Source organism: Anopheles darlingi, chromosome 3, assembly GCF_943734745.1.
Source record: "Anopheles darlingi chromosome 3, idAnoDarlMG_H_01, whole genome shotgun sequence".
Lineage (NCBI taxonomy): Eukaryota > Metazoa > Arthropoda > Insecta > Diptera > Culicidae > Anopheles > Anopheles darlingi.
This window is the reverse complement of record NC_064875.1, coordinates 66,845,968-66,860,967: the sequence shown is the minus strand read 5'-3', so window position 1 is coordinate 66,860,967 and position 15,000 is coordinate 66,845,968. Positions and strand designations below refer to the sequence as shown.

The following is a 15,000-nucleotide window of genomic DNA, read 5'->3' as shown; positions in this document are numbered from 1 at the left end:
GCGAATGTGGTTATACCGCAAATCACTGAAATGAAAGCGATCGGTAGATTGTGTGAATTGTGAAATGTGCGTTTAAAAGCTAAAACATAAAATATATGTAGGAAATATATGTAAAACGATTCTATCTGCTTATGTTATTTAAATGTTCAATTAGTATAATTAACAGACTGCCAAATCTGACATTTTTTCGTTGGCAATAAAATGTACTTAAATCATGATTCAACCCACAAAACGAATAGAAAGTATATCAAATTTGATAGAGTATAGAAGCTTCTTTAGATCGAATGAAAGCAATCATTAACAGGACATTCAAAAGTATTGATTATTCGCTGCACACAATCCACTTTTTCATCTGTTGAAGGGCAACGTTCATCCTCCATCGCAAATCCTCTTTTTTAGTACACCCAATATCGTTCAAATGGTATTGGTAGGCATTCTACAGGTCCACAAATTGTTCATCGCTATTGGAACAGTTTTTTTTGCCGATCCGCTTTCGATCCCTCTGGATGAAATAATGTTTTATCTGTTTCGCACGCAGTTCCGAAGTCATTCGAAACAGCGTTATTCGGTATTCTTTGCTTCACATGATTTGTGGCTTCTCGGCGATGAAGGGAAGTTTTTCTTCCAAACTCAATGTGGCCAAACATTTACCGAAAGCGTTCCGTCCGCACGTAGCCACTGGTAGAATAGTATAGTTTTCTAGTTTTTCCCCCGTGGCATGTCTGTCAGTGACGCACACGGGTGTGAGGGTAGTGTGTTGATAGAAAGTTTGAGATGTCTGGATAACCCATAAGCCAGCACATAAATGGCACATCATTTGTTGAATCGAGTGCACATGCCGGACATAATGAAGCCAATTGTGAACTAAGCGGATCGTGCGGTCGATTCACTTTTCATGCCGCTATGAGTTTGCGAGATTTTCTCTGCTACCCTTCTCGCTGTGTGACTTTCTTCGACTCAAGTTTCAGCCGTGCGGACCATTGTAGTGGTACCCACGTGCTAGTACGAGGCAGGTCGATCCACAAAAGTTTTCCTACGGGGGAGGGGGCAAAAGATTGACTGAAAGCCTCAACAGACTCAGCCTCAACCCGGAAACTTCTCCCAAAAAGATGGAAATAGAATCACGGCCAAAGTTTCGTAATCAAAGCCTTATGGATTGTGGAAGTCTTTGAGGAATCGGTACCGCTCATATTTTGCGAACAAATATCTTCCCAATTTCGGCGTACTTGCGGCGGAAAGGTTTACTTTGCATTATATTTCTCTTATTTTGGCTCTGCTACGTTCAAAGACTGCTTATGTGGCTGAACGAGAAAGTTACATAAACACACCATGTCTAGACAATTTTATGGCCGAACGATTACTTCATCATGGGGCCTGGCCAGATAAGAACCTCCCCAGAGAACCTCGCTGCTCGAAACTCGATTGTATTCGTAATATCGATTTGTCTTTCCAGTGACCACTGGATGGGCAGTGAAGAGTAATTTCGTTACGCCGCCACCAGCACCATCTTGCAATAATTGCTTGGTTGCCAGCAGCATTTTCTAGGGTGCTAGGGCAGCGCAACGGTCGGACTTCATTTTCAAAAGACCCAACGGCCTCAGCACTGGGCGTTGCGTTGGCAGAGATAAGAAGGAATATTGCTGGACCCGCTGGACCACGCTGCGGGCAAGAGAGTGAGAACTTAATTTACGCTAGCATAAATAATTAACTTATCGTTCTCGGCCTCAATCCCCCAAGCATATTTTGAAATCGCAAACTACATGCAAAGAGAATGTGCGGACTGGAATGGCTGCAAACCGGAACAAGCATTCTTCACAGATATGCATCTGTCCATCCCAGTGGGATTTCGGGGTGACATGTTGTTGTGTGTGAAATTTATGAGCAATTATGTACCGTACGATTGGTTTAACATACCCCCGAGGAATACGTGCTATCGGCAGGCAAGACCTTATTTATCCCTAAATGCCGGTATTGCTGTGAATGGTTTTAGTTTGATAAATGGACATACTAATGGCAATCGAGTTCAGTTCTTCTTGAAATATTTACATATACTATACTCCTCACAAACATAGCACAGCAAACGTAGCGCTACATATGAAATACGAGGGTTCTCTTTATGTTGAGCAGTAAAGGGAGTTGCAATTTCGCTAGCAGACTTCATTTGCACAACGATTAAATTCGTCTGCATCGTTTATTCTCTGTCTCACTGGCGCCACTGGTGATTTCTCACTCTGTCTCTTTTCGGTTGCACTTCGGACAACATGCTATTGCATTCAGTTTGAAATGGCGAAGCGCAATGAAAATAGCAGTACCCGGTTCCCATCCATAGACCAGACAGTGACACTGCATTATTGTGGTTTTCTCCGTGTTTTCCCATCGCTGCAAAGGCGCGATCTGAACCGGCAATCGTCATATATGCGCAACGGTAGGACATACTACAACATGTGGCAGGCAATGCACCTCTACCATGCACAGCCAATCAACCCAACGGAAGACCAACGGGTTTCGGTGTACCAAACACACCGCAGACTACATTTCATGCTCCATTATTTACATTCCAGTCACCCACCCAAAAGGGTCACTAGTGGACGTCCGGAGTGGCCAAAAAAAAAATAAAGAAGCGAACCTCCACTGCAGATCCAACGGTTTGCCGTGACCCATCCGCAAACCCATGTCACCCAGTCCCTCCAGAAGGTAAGTGAGTGAGATGAGGGGAGTGTACTTTCAGCGGGGTGCCCCACCAACGGAACCACTACCCTGAATGTGTTTGCTTTCTCGGGGCGCATGTTTATCGAAACCAGCAAACCGGATCCCGCAAAACCCGGAACGGTAAACACTCCGTTCGTCCACTGGGGCTCGATATACCGCCGCAGATGCTGCACGAGATGCATGTGGTTCCCTTCTGGTACCGTATCCCAGGAGACCCCAAAAGGCCAAACTCTCATCGGTTTACCGGCAGACATGGCATAGGGACGAGCGAAGGTAAGCAGCGTAGTAGAAGTGTAAATGTAATTAAAATTATCCTTTAACATATGGCCATCGTACCGGTGTAGGGGGTACTGTGTTTTTGGTCCGAGAGTGCTATGAGGTAGATGTTACATGTTTTCCTTACGTCATGTTAGGTTATGTCACGGGGCTTTACTGTACGTTGGCTACTAGATTCGATGCCGGACCAAGCTTTTTGGCAACCGGTAGTATCTTTCACTTTGCGGTTCTAGCTGGTATAAGCGTCCCGATAGTTGTTGGTTAAGGTAATGAACATCGCAGCAAGAGAATGGAAAAATTTACCCCGGCGGTGACGATGGTTGCGATTCAAGCGAGCGTGATTCATATTTTTACTTAAAATATTGTTTTTTATGTTTGAAATCCATATTTTCGTTTCAAATGAGGCTGCACGAGTCCCCTTTTTCTCATACGCTTTATGTGTTAAAAATGCGATGGTATCATCATCAGCTGGAGAGCACCATAATTCCCACCAGGGACATGGAACGCTATCACGGGCGTGGGGACCGGTATGAAATGCGAATTACTTTCCAGCATGTCCCGCTATCACTTTGCCTGCTATCCTGCGTTCGCGAAGGACATGATGGCTCTATCTCATCACTCTCCCGGCTACGGGGCGGGGTTACTTTTTCGTTTTCTGTCCATCAACATGAACATCACTCAGGTGCGACATCCTGGGTGCGACCGAGCGAGAACTTTGCCCGTTGGACGTGGCGTGGTCTGGCGCGGTGGTTTGTTGTAAATTTCGCGGTTTTCTGCTTCACAGCCCACATACAGAGTGCCGCAGAGTTGCATCATCGCCACCTGTCAGTGTTGGTGTAAGGCTTTGTTTCTCTTCTCAGGCAAATGCCAGGCCGATGCCAACATTGGGATGCAAAAGTGGGTGGTCGGAGCGAAAAAAACAAAACAAAAAAAAATCTGACGAAATACATTTCCCACACGGTTGATGCTTCGTTTCTCCAGGGATGCCAAGGTACGGAGTGGTGGGTGGATGCGTACGTGCGGTGCAAGGTAAATGGATGTATGAGATTTCACCTACAGTCTGAGCGAGCGCGGCCGAGGGATCATCATTGTTTCACATTTGTACGATCTCTATCTTCAACTGCGGCATTCCGTGGTATCAGTCGCCCGCAGACGTCTTCCCTTTCGCTTTCCCATCCCCATCGAGCCGTGTATTGCGGGTTAATTTGGGCGTAACTGTGCCTTTGTGCCGCTGGCGCAAAGTGTAAAAAGTGTAAAACAAATTTAATCTCATTTCATCATCCATCTTCGCTGGATCCATCTGGAAAATGAGATGGAACATGATATCATACATCATACAGGTTCCGTTTCACCAACAAAAAGGATTCTCCATGTCTGGTTGATTCGACTGCAAATGATGCTGGTGCTTTTCATTTATATTGTGTAATAATGTTTATGCCCACACCATCTACCGAAGAGCGACAGAATTCAATCAATTAAACGTTTCGAAAATTGAATCTTCCTAGGCACTCTAGAAGATGAAACGGAAATGGATTGCAACTATCAATTGCGCGAAGTGCTTCATTCAAACCCTCATTTTGTTGTCATTTGATTTGATAGAAATGGATTTGATGGAAAACATAGGGGCATTAATTGTTTGCCCTTATTATGCAGCTTTCAACGTTTTGTTATTGATTTGCAGATTGATGGCACACGAACTGGAGTAATGACTAGTTTTGAGCAGAATGATAAAGCATTATCATTGCTACATTACAGCACGGCAAACAAATTCCAATTGCCGACAATTGAAATAGTTATCTGTGATGGATAAAAACTACATCCTTACTAGTGCTTCAGATAAGCTATTGTGTGATGTTCCAGTTTAATCTTGATCCCTATAACTCCCCGGATGTCTTTAAATTTCAATCAAAATGTCGTCAAACATCACTATCAGCTGGGTCAAAAGGCGAGTTTCACCGGCCCAGGGCGTAACATCTGTTGGCAGATTTATCCGTCGATTAACTGAAATTTACGATGAAACGAACCCTCCGGTGCTTGTGTACGCTTTCTTGTTAAGCTAAAGAACCTTCCCACCCACACCCCCCCCCCTCCTCCTTCTCGAACGAAACCATCGAGAGAAGTCGACACGAGGCGGACACTTTTTGTTCTCGCAGGCTGCTACTCACATGATGCTGGTATCGGCAGGCATTTCCGGAACGTTATCAAGCTGCTGCTTCACACACCGCACCGTCCGCTGCTGACAGGAACACATGGACGGACAACCGGCCGCCTCGACCGTCGTCATGGCGATGCAGACCAGCGCGATAGCGGCAATTAGCAACAGACTGCTGCAGCGGCTAATCTGCGTTCGCCGAACATTATGCTTTCTTGCCATTGCTTATGGCCTGTTTTTTTTTTCGTGTCGCACAAGTAATCGTAGGTCCAACGGAGGTCAACAGCCAATGCCGCCAGTGTCTACTGCTCGTTTGAGTTGATATCTGTGTTTGAACCACACTCGCACGTATACCCTTTTTCGTTCTGACCTTCTTGCGACGTCCAAGTGCTACTTTTAATAGATATCAAAGAGGAGAGCACTGCATGCACTGCAAATCACTTATCACTTCACATTCTATTTCTTGATTCGACTTAACTACATTTTCACTGCTAGGGAGGGTTTTGAAGGTTTGAAATGCACAAGATTTACCATAGATAGTATAGAGTTTCACTTCCGGCGAAGATCTTTCCAAGTTGGTCACTTTATTTTCTCTTGTATTTTGCGTATCTTAATTGGATTTTGATAAAAGACCCAACGTCACTGTTCCCGTCCGACAGAATATCTCTTCATCGCACGCGAATCATCGTTGAACGTTGGTCTTAATGTTCATTTCGTCACCTTTTTGCCGTGTTCTGGGATTTAGCTGCGAATTGCGATTGCCGACAACCTTCATTAACGCAACGTCTCAGAATTTTTAAACGGAACACTTTCGACAGGACAATGTCGCGCAAAGGTAAATACTTTTCCCTTCGCCCAACTTCCTACAAACTTCTCACGATTGTTGTTTGCTCTCATCATGGTCGTTATTATTGTGCGAAGGGGTAGTAGGGTCTTGCCACCGCACCGCACTGTCCTCATTGCCCACGGAAAATCCTCGTTCGCTGACAACCGGCGACGTTCATGTCGGCGAATTGGGCGCGTCGAGTTCGTTTTTAATTAGCAAAGTTTTGATGCACCAAATCGGACCGGAAATGAGATTTCACAAACTGGAAGACGATGCTGGCGCCCGTACGGCAACGTTAAGATCCCTTCTCGGTAATTGCATTTCGGCGCATTTGAATTTTGAAGATTGTTTGGGCTTAAGAAGGACTCGGGAATGTGTTTTTCTTTCCCCGAAACGACACCTGTGGTGTAAAGTAGATCCAATTAGGAAAATGACCGTGTGAACGACGTTGGCTAATTAATTGGACAAACATACTTGAAGCGCGGGGGCAATGGATTGTTTGAAGGAATTTGTGCAAAACAAAGAACCTTGCCAACCGTGGAAGCAGCTTTGCGGGTCTTGGGATTTTGTAAAATTTTGATTCTCCTTCGAGCGAAAAAAAAACATTAAAAGCCACAACCACATCATTCTCATCCTTTCAAGCAACACTGGCTGGCCAAAAACCAGCACGGTCGAAAAAGCCAACCACAACCTCAATAGTGCAGAGCGTTATTATCATAGGCTTCGTTTCAGCCGGAAAATGATCTTCCATTCAAGGCACCATCAGGGTTCGAAACGGATCTCACTGTTCCGGAGCACCCTTCATGGCCACAATGAAGTCAATCAACCCTGCAAGATCCTTCAGTCACACATATGTGTGCATGTGCGTGTAGGTGGCCCTTTTCATCCGATTCCACCAACTTAGAATGCTTGATCCTAGCTCAGAAGGTAGCATAGGCTTCAAAATGAACCGGATGCTTCAGGATGGAAATAGTCATTCGAGACGATCTCGACGACGGGACGGGACGGTATCCTTTGAGAGCTATTGACGTTTTGGGTTCATGGTTGGGGTAACTTTAGAGTAGAAACCCCATCAGCATATTATTACCCGATCTGCTGCTTCCACCGGAAAGCAGCTTAATACCTAGATCACACCCACAGAAAGCTAAGAAGCTTGATACATATTTTGAATACACAATAACTCCACTAAGAAAGAGAAACGAAGGTTTATTAAAAATGTAGCGCAACCTTTTCGGAGTTCAGTTTTTGAGTCAGAAATGTGATATGGTTGACTGATCATAAGAATCTTTTTCTCAGCCGTTTAACCCAACGATTGCCAACGGTTGAAGGTATCCCTTTTTCGCCGAACTTTGATTTCGAGATGAATATTTATCCGTTTTTCCGTTCGATTTCAACATGCTTCACTGGACTGCCGAATAAATAACGCTTGAAATTTGTATCTTACCGGCTCACAGACACGGATGCCGATAGAACTCCATCGTCTGGCATTCTGTTCGCAGCGTATTGATTTAAACATTTTATCGATTTGAAGAATGATGCGTTCTTTTTTGCAAAATCTTTTTTGATATTTTCCATGCCAAAATCAATTTCCTTGAAACGATTGATAATTCAACTTTGTCAGCAAATCATTTTCACTGTCAAGTACGTTCTACTGACGTACATTTTAGCACATTCACTAGGATTTAGCACCATAATCCGTTTTGCTTCAGTCGCTCAACGAAATTGGTTTCTATCGCACTAGACTTTCAGGATTTAAAGCAGATCCGACCAACGATTCTTCTCCAGGGCTGGCAACTGCATGGAAGCATAACAGAACAGAAGCTATGCTGACACGAAGTGGCACAATCTCCATTTTTGATGATACGCTTCACTCTTCTGTTTGAATCTAGGCCACCGACCCTGGCATCGCATTAACACATTAGCAAAGACACTGACCGGCTTTAAGATAATCCACTTGCACTCCGGTGCCGGTTAACAAACATGGGAATTGCAACGCTGCTCTGCGATGTATCGGTTAGTGTCACCTCCGCACGCACTGGGCGATATCGAACAACTTTAGCACCGACGTCAAATTATTAATTTAAATAATCCAGATCGTTTTTCCCCTTGCTGCTTTCAAATGCTGCGGACGGTACGTGCATTCCTTCGCACACTAACAATCGTCTGCCAGGGTCAGGCGTCCTGATGCTCCATCTTACCTCCGATGGGGTGAGAGAACTAACTGATGCTGTGGCACAGTATATGGCAGACAGCCAGACACTGTGGTACTCCCTTCACAACTGCTTAGCTGACGCGAGTGGACATCCGACTTCAAACGCGGTTCATAACGAACTGTCTTTCCTATGCTCAGTGATACTCAGAAGCAATAATGCTATTCAGGAACTCATGGTCTTCCTTGGATTTAAAGCCTGTTACAGTTAAAATCTGGACACATGAAATGGACATAAAAAGAAAATAAACGTGTCATTTTATGGAATTTTTTTACTGCATTTAAAAATATTGATAAAAATTATTCGTTAGTTTGTTATATCACGTTTTAAACATTTTGTCTGCAGAATCGGGCATATGTTACACTTTTTCGTCTGTTTTATTCTTTTCAGATTCAACATAATAGTCCCCCCGTAAAGTTTAAAAAGGTATTTTGGTTTGGTTTTAGAAACTACAAGACTTTTGTGGGTTTTCCTCCAACCTAACTCGGGTTTTAATAGTGAGTGTGCAAATTTTGTTTTGCCTTTCACGCTCCATCTCCGATTACATTTCAAGGCGTGGGTCAATTTTGATAATATATCTATCACTAAACAAACAGATAACTACGATTAAAACGTTGTCAACAGAATTGCAAAGTGTCTGCTAGGCGCTCTGCAGTGGGTAAAATCGTGTGTCTAAATTCTTACTGAAACAGGCTATATTTATGAAACGAGAGAGAGAGAGAAAACATGAGTGAGCCCCGTGAGCTCTCGTTGCACTCGCCATCCATTTTCCGCAAACGACACAAGCATCAAGGGGAGAGAATGCATTTCTGATCGAGACGAGGATGCAGCGCCGTGATGCTTCCTTCTGAAAGAGCAGGAACTATTTCACCGAAACATCATAGAATACAGATGATGCCGGTCGCATGTTGGGAGAACTCAGAGGACCTGGCACACATTCTCGCGAGCCGATGAAGCGTAGTAGTGTGTCAGTGAGCCGTGGATTTACCGCGCGTATACACCGGAACTTGCGGAAGCAATTCAAAACAGCACAGTCCCGCAACAGTACTCTCTTCTCTTCTATGCTCCTTAACAGTATGCTGACATTTATGCCGGTAGCACAGGGTTGTAGCTAATTTCATTGAAAGGAAAGCAACGAGAACGTAGCACAAGGATAGAGGCACAGGATTATAGTTAAGTGACTTTCTTCTAGGTTGTTAGAAGGTTTATTATATAGTAATGTATATTGTGATACATTGCTCAAAGACAAATTAAATAAAAACAAAGAACGATGAGATTCGTTCCCCTTCGTTCGTGACTCTTGCTTCATTCTATCATAGATTGATTTGCTGCTAAAATATTCACAAAATCAATTGTCCTGTGCTCTAAACACTAAATTTTCTCTCAATATACACTATTTTGAGGTATGCTTTAAAGCTTTCGAATAAAGGCTTGGTTTTACCATGATAGACGCATCAACATTCAATCTTATAATATTTTGAATCATTTGGGCTATGTTCGATGTATTCTAGAAACTGATTTGTGTTTAATGCGGTGTTTAGCGCAGAGCTGAACACTACAGAAATCGGAACGAGTTGCCTAAGATATAATTTAGAATTTGATAAATTACTTGTTTGTTGTGACCTTATAGTATTGCTAAAACTAGAGTAATAAAGAAAAAACAGAAAGGGGAAACTGTTAATCACCGAAGGGTCCTTTAACTATATCTTTTCACTTTCTTCGTGATGCAGATGATAGATAAATTATTTGTAGATTTTTTCAACAAATTCAAAACTGCGCTTCAGCAAAGTTTTATAAGTGCCACTATCACCCTTCTTCTGCCAGCGCTCACTAGATTACTGATCTATGAGTCATAAAGTTGTTCTTCCTGGAAGACATTTTATTTATGACTTTTTCCTAGGTTAGGGCGTAGTGTAATGCATCAGCCATGGCATATTTACTGTAGTGAACTACTTGTTCCGCCCTTCCTTAATTGTGCCGCTACTAGAGCAGCATTATCTCATAATCCACATTAAGTGCATTTTGCATAAACTAAGTAAGATTTAAATGGCACTATTTTCTTAATCATGGATGATAGCATAATGGTAGGAGACAATCTACAGCATACGATCGTCTGAGGTTAAACGATTTTGGGCATGTTGGGAACAAACAGCTTCTTCAGTCAATTAATTGGTTTAATATTTTTTTGTACAAGTTCGAATTGATGTCATAATTTTTTGAAATGTTATTTAACGGTCGCCTACCGTGCGCCTCCATCGAATATCCGCCAATAATATGAATATATATGTATACAAGTATTAAAGTTATTAGATAGCATGGTTTCTTGGTTGGCTTGGGCTGCTAATCAACCAACACAATCAGAATTAATATGAAACCGTTAACGAAATGGAATTCTAAAGCATATGACTTTTTGAATTCTATTGAAGATTATCTGGAATAATTTAAAAGCAAAAGTGAACATACTTTGTTATACGGTTTAAATGGTACAAACAGATGAATTGCAATAATTTGCACACAAGTGAACAAAACTATGAAAATATGGCAAACAAGCTTTTATAAATACTGGAAACACGTTGTATATGTCGCATAGATCATGGATCATGCAAAGAGAAATGCCCCTATGCATTTATTTGATAATTAATTATGCATTTCTGCATTCTGGTTGAGAGCTTTTACGAAGTGGCGTTCTTACTAGAGTTTCCTGTGGGTCTCATAAAGAACGCCAGTATTGCTTGCCCGTAATGGAATTCATTATTGAAATGCAAGGCACGTACAGCAATGGCCCGAAGCCGCCATCGCGTTACCTTGTACACGTAATGTTTCAGCGTACTCATACTGCAACCATATTCCATCGTCTGGTAAATAAAGGGATAAGTGCAGCTGGTTATAAAAAGAGTACTGAAACGATCCACGATGAATGACATGTGTTTTAAACATTAAAGGGAGATGATAATTCATACGAGACGTAGGTAGTATGCACATGCTAAAATTAAAGTTGTGTCTCGATACTTTGCTTCAATTATATTGCTTAGAAAATTGATCAGAAACATGAGTTGGAACGCATTTGATAAAATGCGTTTGAATTCTGATGAGCCGCAATGACATTTCTCTTTATTTTAAACATCAAATTAGGTGGAATCGAATTGAATTGACCTTTATTTACGATGATATCTTTGAAAGGCGTGTACGAGGAATTCTGTATATTAATGCTGATAAAAACGAGGCTTACCACCACCGTTAATCCTCATTCATATCAATCGTTTTGAAATCAAATGTAGCTGCAGATCGGCAGTAGCTTTTATGAACTCGTAAGCACCACTACACAAAGGTGCGTTTAATGGACATCATTTTACGGCACAACGTTAAGTTTATGGCTAAATTTATGCATACTTTATCTGTGCGTCGATCAGCAGTGACAACGACTCTTCGTACAGTTTCTCTCGGCTGCGGCCCTTGCCTTCTTTTATGAACCAGCCAAGCAGGACAAGATGCGATGTAAAGCAGTAAAAATGCTCACTCCATAAAGGCATAATAACATATGCTTCATCTGTTTCATGACCATTCCTGGCCTTGGGCATTTTTAATGATGGCTGGCGAGTGTCATGCTTATGAGAGGTCATGTTCTTCCTATGAATCCTTAAATCTGTACCGATATCTTTGAGCTGCATGCATCATGATGGTTTTCGTAACAATAAGTTTTATTATGCTGCGCTGGATAAGTAGTGGGGTTGAGTGATGATTTACAGAATGAAAGGGAAATCATCTCTATCGCGCATCAGTTGGTTGAATTGAGTTATGTGAAATTGTTCTACAGTCAGTATAAGTAATGTTATCAACGGTGTTTTGAACATTATTTCTCCTTTCGGTTTCTATTCCAACTGTTCTAGAAATTGTTGTAGCTTACGATGCGAAAGAGATGCATTGTGAGTATCTAATGATGGTGCACAACTTTTTCTTTTCTTTGCTTTACTAATATATTCCTGACGGCGATGGACTTTCAATGGTTTGCGAGGCAAAATAGACAATTTAAACAATCTATCAATTTTTTTGTGACCTCGATGAATTATGACGTGAAAAATGAATAGTCACCTCGATCGATTTTCTTTTTCACAAACAGATGATTTCCAAACAGGAGCTAGCGATAATGACACTATAAGCACTGGAGAAAATCGTTCCATCTATCGTCGACTGAAAGGTTAATATGATTTCAGACGGAGGAGCGTTCCCCTGCACTGATAACTTTTTGTAATCGTTTGATGACAACATTTCACTACCCATAGCTGAACGGTTGATAAATGATGTCAATAGTGATTTTTACTTTTAATAAAAAAATTGAAAGATGGTAGATGTTATAGTAAATTTTTGAATAAATTATTTTTAAAAAAATTAAATAAATTTTCTTTTAATGCAATCCTAAATGATTTAACGCAAATGAAGCATGCATATGAACGATGCCATACAATAAATTTCAGTTCAAAGATGGATAAGATCAATTTCAATTTAGTGTAACATATGAATTAATCACGCATGAGATTTCTTTTGCATCATCTTTCAAAACATGTTGCTGAGCTAGCGTTTGCTCGAAATCGAATGGATACAGATTAACTGACTATTAATGGGACACCAAAATGGGATTACCAGAGCATCTAGTGCTGCTATAGTTGAGCCACAACGGGGTATCGGCTCGGCGTTTGGTCTGGAGTTGGCATGCGGTCAAGCAAAATGGTTCCCCCCAGGAAGAAACACTCCAAAGAGTAGTGCTGGATTGGAGCATGGTTTCTTTTATGTCCGCTTCTACCTATTTCATGAAACAAATACGAAGAATTGTGAGTGAGCGTCTCCTGTGGCGTTCCAAACATCGCTTATTCCGATACTGAACATCAACACCATAAAATGGGATGAACATAAGTCAGAATATATCATTCAGTGCAAAAAGGGGGAAAAAGCCAATGAAATGAATACACCTGCGGTTGTTCGACATCCTTTGAACGGATGCATGGATCGTTCTCTGGTGCTTCGAGTCCACGTTGTGCACCATTGCATCGTGCATCGGTGCGTAGTTAAAAGCAGGAAAAATGAAACAACACAACAACAAGCGCTCCATCTATTCCATATATCATAAAACTCTCCGGACCCTCGCACCCGACTTCCCAGTGTAGCGGCGTCATGTTCTTCGGTTATTTATTGTGTAATATTTTCATATTTCTCATCGCCATTAAGCAGAGGAGGACGAAAGGGATGTTTGTTGTTGCGCACGGTCGCCATATTCGCGAGGAATACCAGTGTTGACAACAGGACAACGCTGATAGGCTAGGTGTATAGCAACGAATGTCGTAAATGGATTCGTCGAGTCACTTTTCCAATCCATATCGTCTGTAATGCTATTGCCAACACCTGTCTGCACCTTTCGGTTCATATGAGACTCAGTTGCAATGGAAAACTGCATCATGGACATGACAACAAAACCCTTCCAGTGCAATATCCGATACATTTTCCGATTCCGTTCGAATGGGGAAGATGGGCTTTGCAAAGGAAAAAAAACACGATACAAACAAAAGTACTGCCATCACCATTTCTCCGTAACTCAAAAGCATTATAACGTCGTAACATACTTCCGGTGCCAAGTTGCACTTCTCGTGCTCACCCAATATTTTTGCCTACAGGTACGCGTATCCTTTCATCGAAGTAGTCTTGCAGTCGTATCCCATAAATTTTCGTTACTAACGTCGTTTGTTTTGCAATTCTCTAATGGCTTACTATTGTTTTCAAGAGTTTCCATCTTTTAGAAATGAGAAAGATATTGTATCTCACTCTATTAGCGAATACTTAGAAAGTTAGAAAAAGTGTGTTCAACTAAATGGTTATTACTATTACTATACTTATAGATCATAATTGTTGGTCCAACAATTGTACTAATATATTAGGTACAACTGGTAATTTGATTATTATACAACTGTATATAATGATTAACAATAATCAATTGTATAATCGGTTGGTTTCCAATCAATTGCATTTTTCCAAATAACAAAACGCATTTTATCCAGATCCTAACGTTATCGCCGGTCAGATATTGTTTGCAGGAAAACCAGAAGGAAATTATTCGACAATCGATACTAAACCCGCTCGAAGCCTGAGCTGATGGCACGTTCATCAATATGGCACGTTGGGTACTTGCAAGGCGTGTAGCAGCAACGCGATGATTATCAGAGACCTTTAAAACAAGAGATTCATACTTCAGTTGATTTTTCTTTTTTACTTTCCTCCGTGAACCTCAACACTCAAACAGAAAAGTGTGAAAATTGTAATCCGTTAATTCTTAAGAATCCAACATTCGGTCAAACGAATCCTTCCAAAGCGAATCGAATAAATAAACAAACTCGTCTCACTGCTACTAATAGCGGCTTCTGATTGTTGGTTTAAGAAAAGTTATGTTTGCCTAATGAAGCATAAATATAGAGTTGCTGGTATAACCGCGGTTCATGGTGGTCGGGCTTGTTCAAACAATGCTGCAGGTGAACAATTTCACTGGAATAAAACCCTGATCAATACCTTGAAGTATCGTCATATGAAGAACACGCTAACGGTAACTGCCGGGCCTGGGAGATTTAGTTGATGATTCTTTTTTGTAGCAATGGTTCTGCTCTGTATGAGTATGCCGACTGATGCTGAGCAAATATGGGAAACTGATTTAAACGCCAGCCAATCCCATCGTTCAACAAAGATGTTTCAGGCTTCGCTGGCTGTTCTGTAATTACGAATGAGTTTTCCCACCACCGATCACCGTACAGAAAGTTCAAGTCTATACTGTATTTATAATGCCAGCTAGC

At 41.7% G+C, this 15,000-nt stretch overlaps 1 protein-coding gene across 5 annotated transcripts in view; it reads right to left on the bottom strand.

Annotated features, from left to right (window-relative positions):
- LOC125957842 (peroxidasin) overlaps positions 1 to 8,286 on the bottom strand; it is a 21,531-nt gene extending 13,245 nt beyond the window's left edge. For 2 of the 5 annotated variants that reach the window (XM_049690832.1, XM_049690836.1), the window contains exons 1-3: positions 8,000 to 8,084; positions 5,151 to 5,625; positions 1 to 25 (exon numbers count right to left, since the gene is read on the bottom strand). The exon at positions 1 to 25 is cut by the window's left edge and continues 191 nt beyond it. In XM_049690832.1, the coding sequence (XP_049546789.1) occupies positions 1 to 25; positions 5,151 to 5,359 (234 nt within the window). In that variant the 5' untranslated portion in view covers positions 5,360 to 5,625; positions 8,000 to 8,084. Of the gene's footprint in view, positions 26 to 5,150; positions 5,629 to 7,898; positions 8,085 to 8,161 lie in introns of those variants that run through there. The other 3 variants (XM_049690833.1, XM_049690835.1, XM_049690834.1) reach the window with 3 other exon arrangements.
- Between the last annotated feature and the right edge of the window lie 6,714 nt (positions 8,287 to 15,000).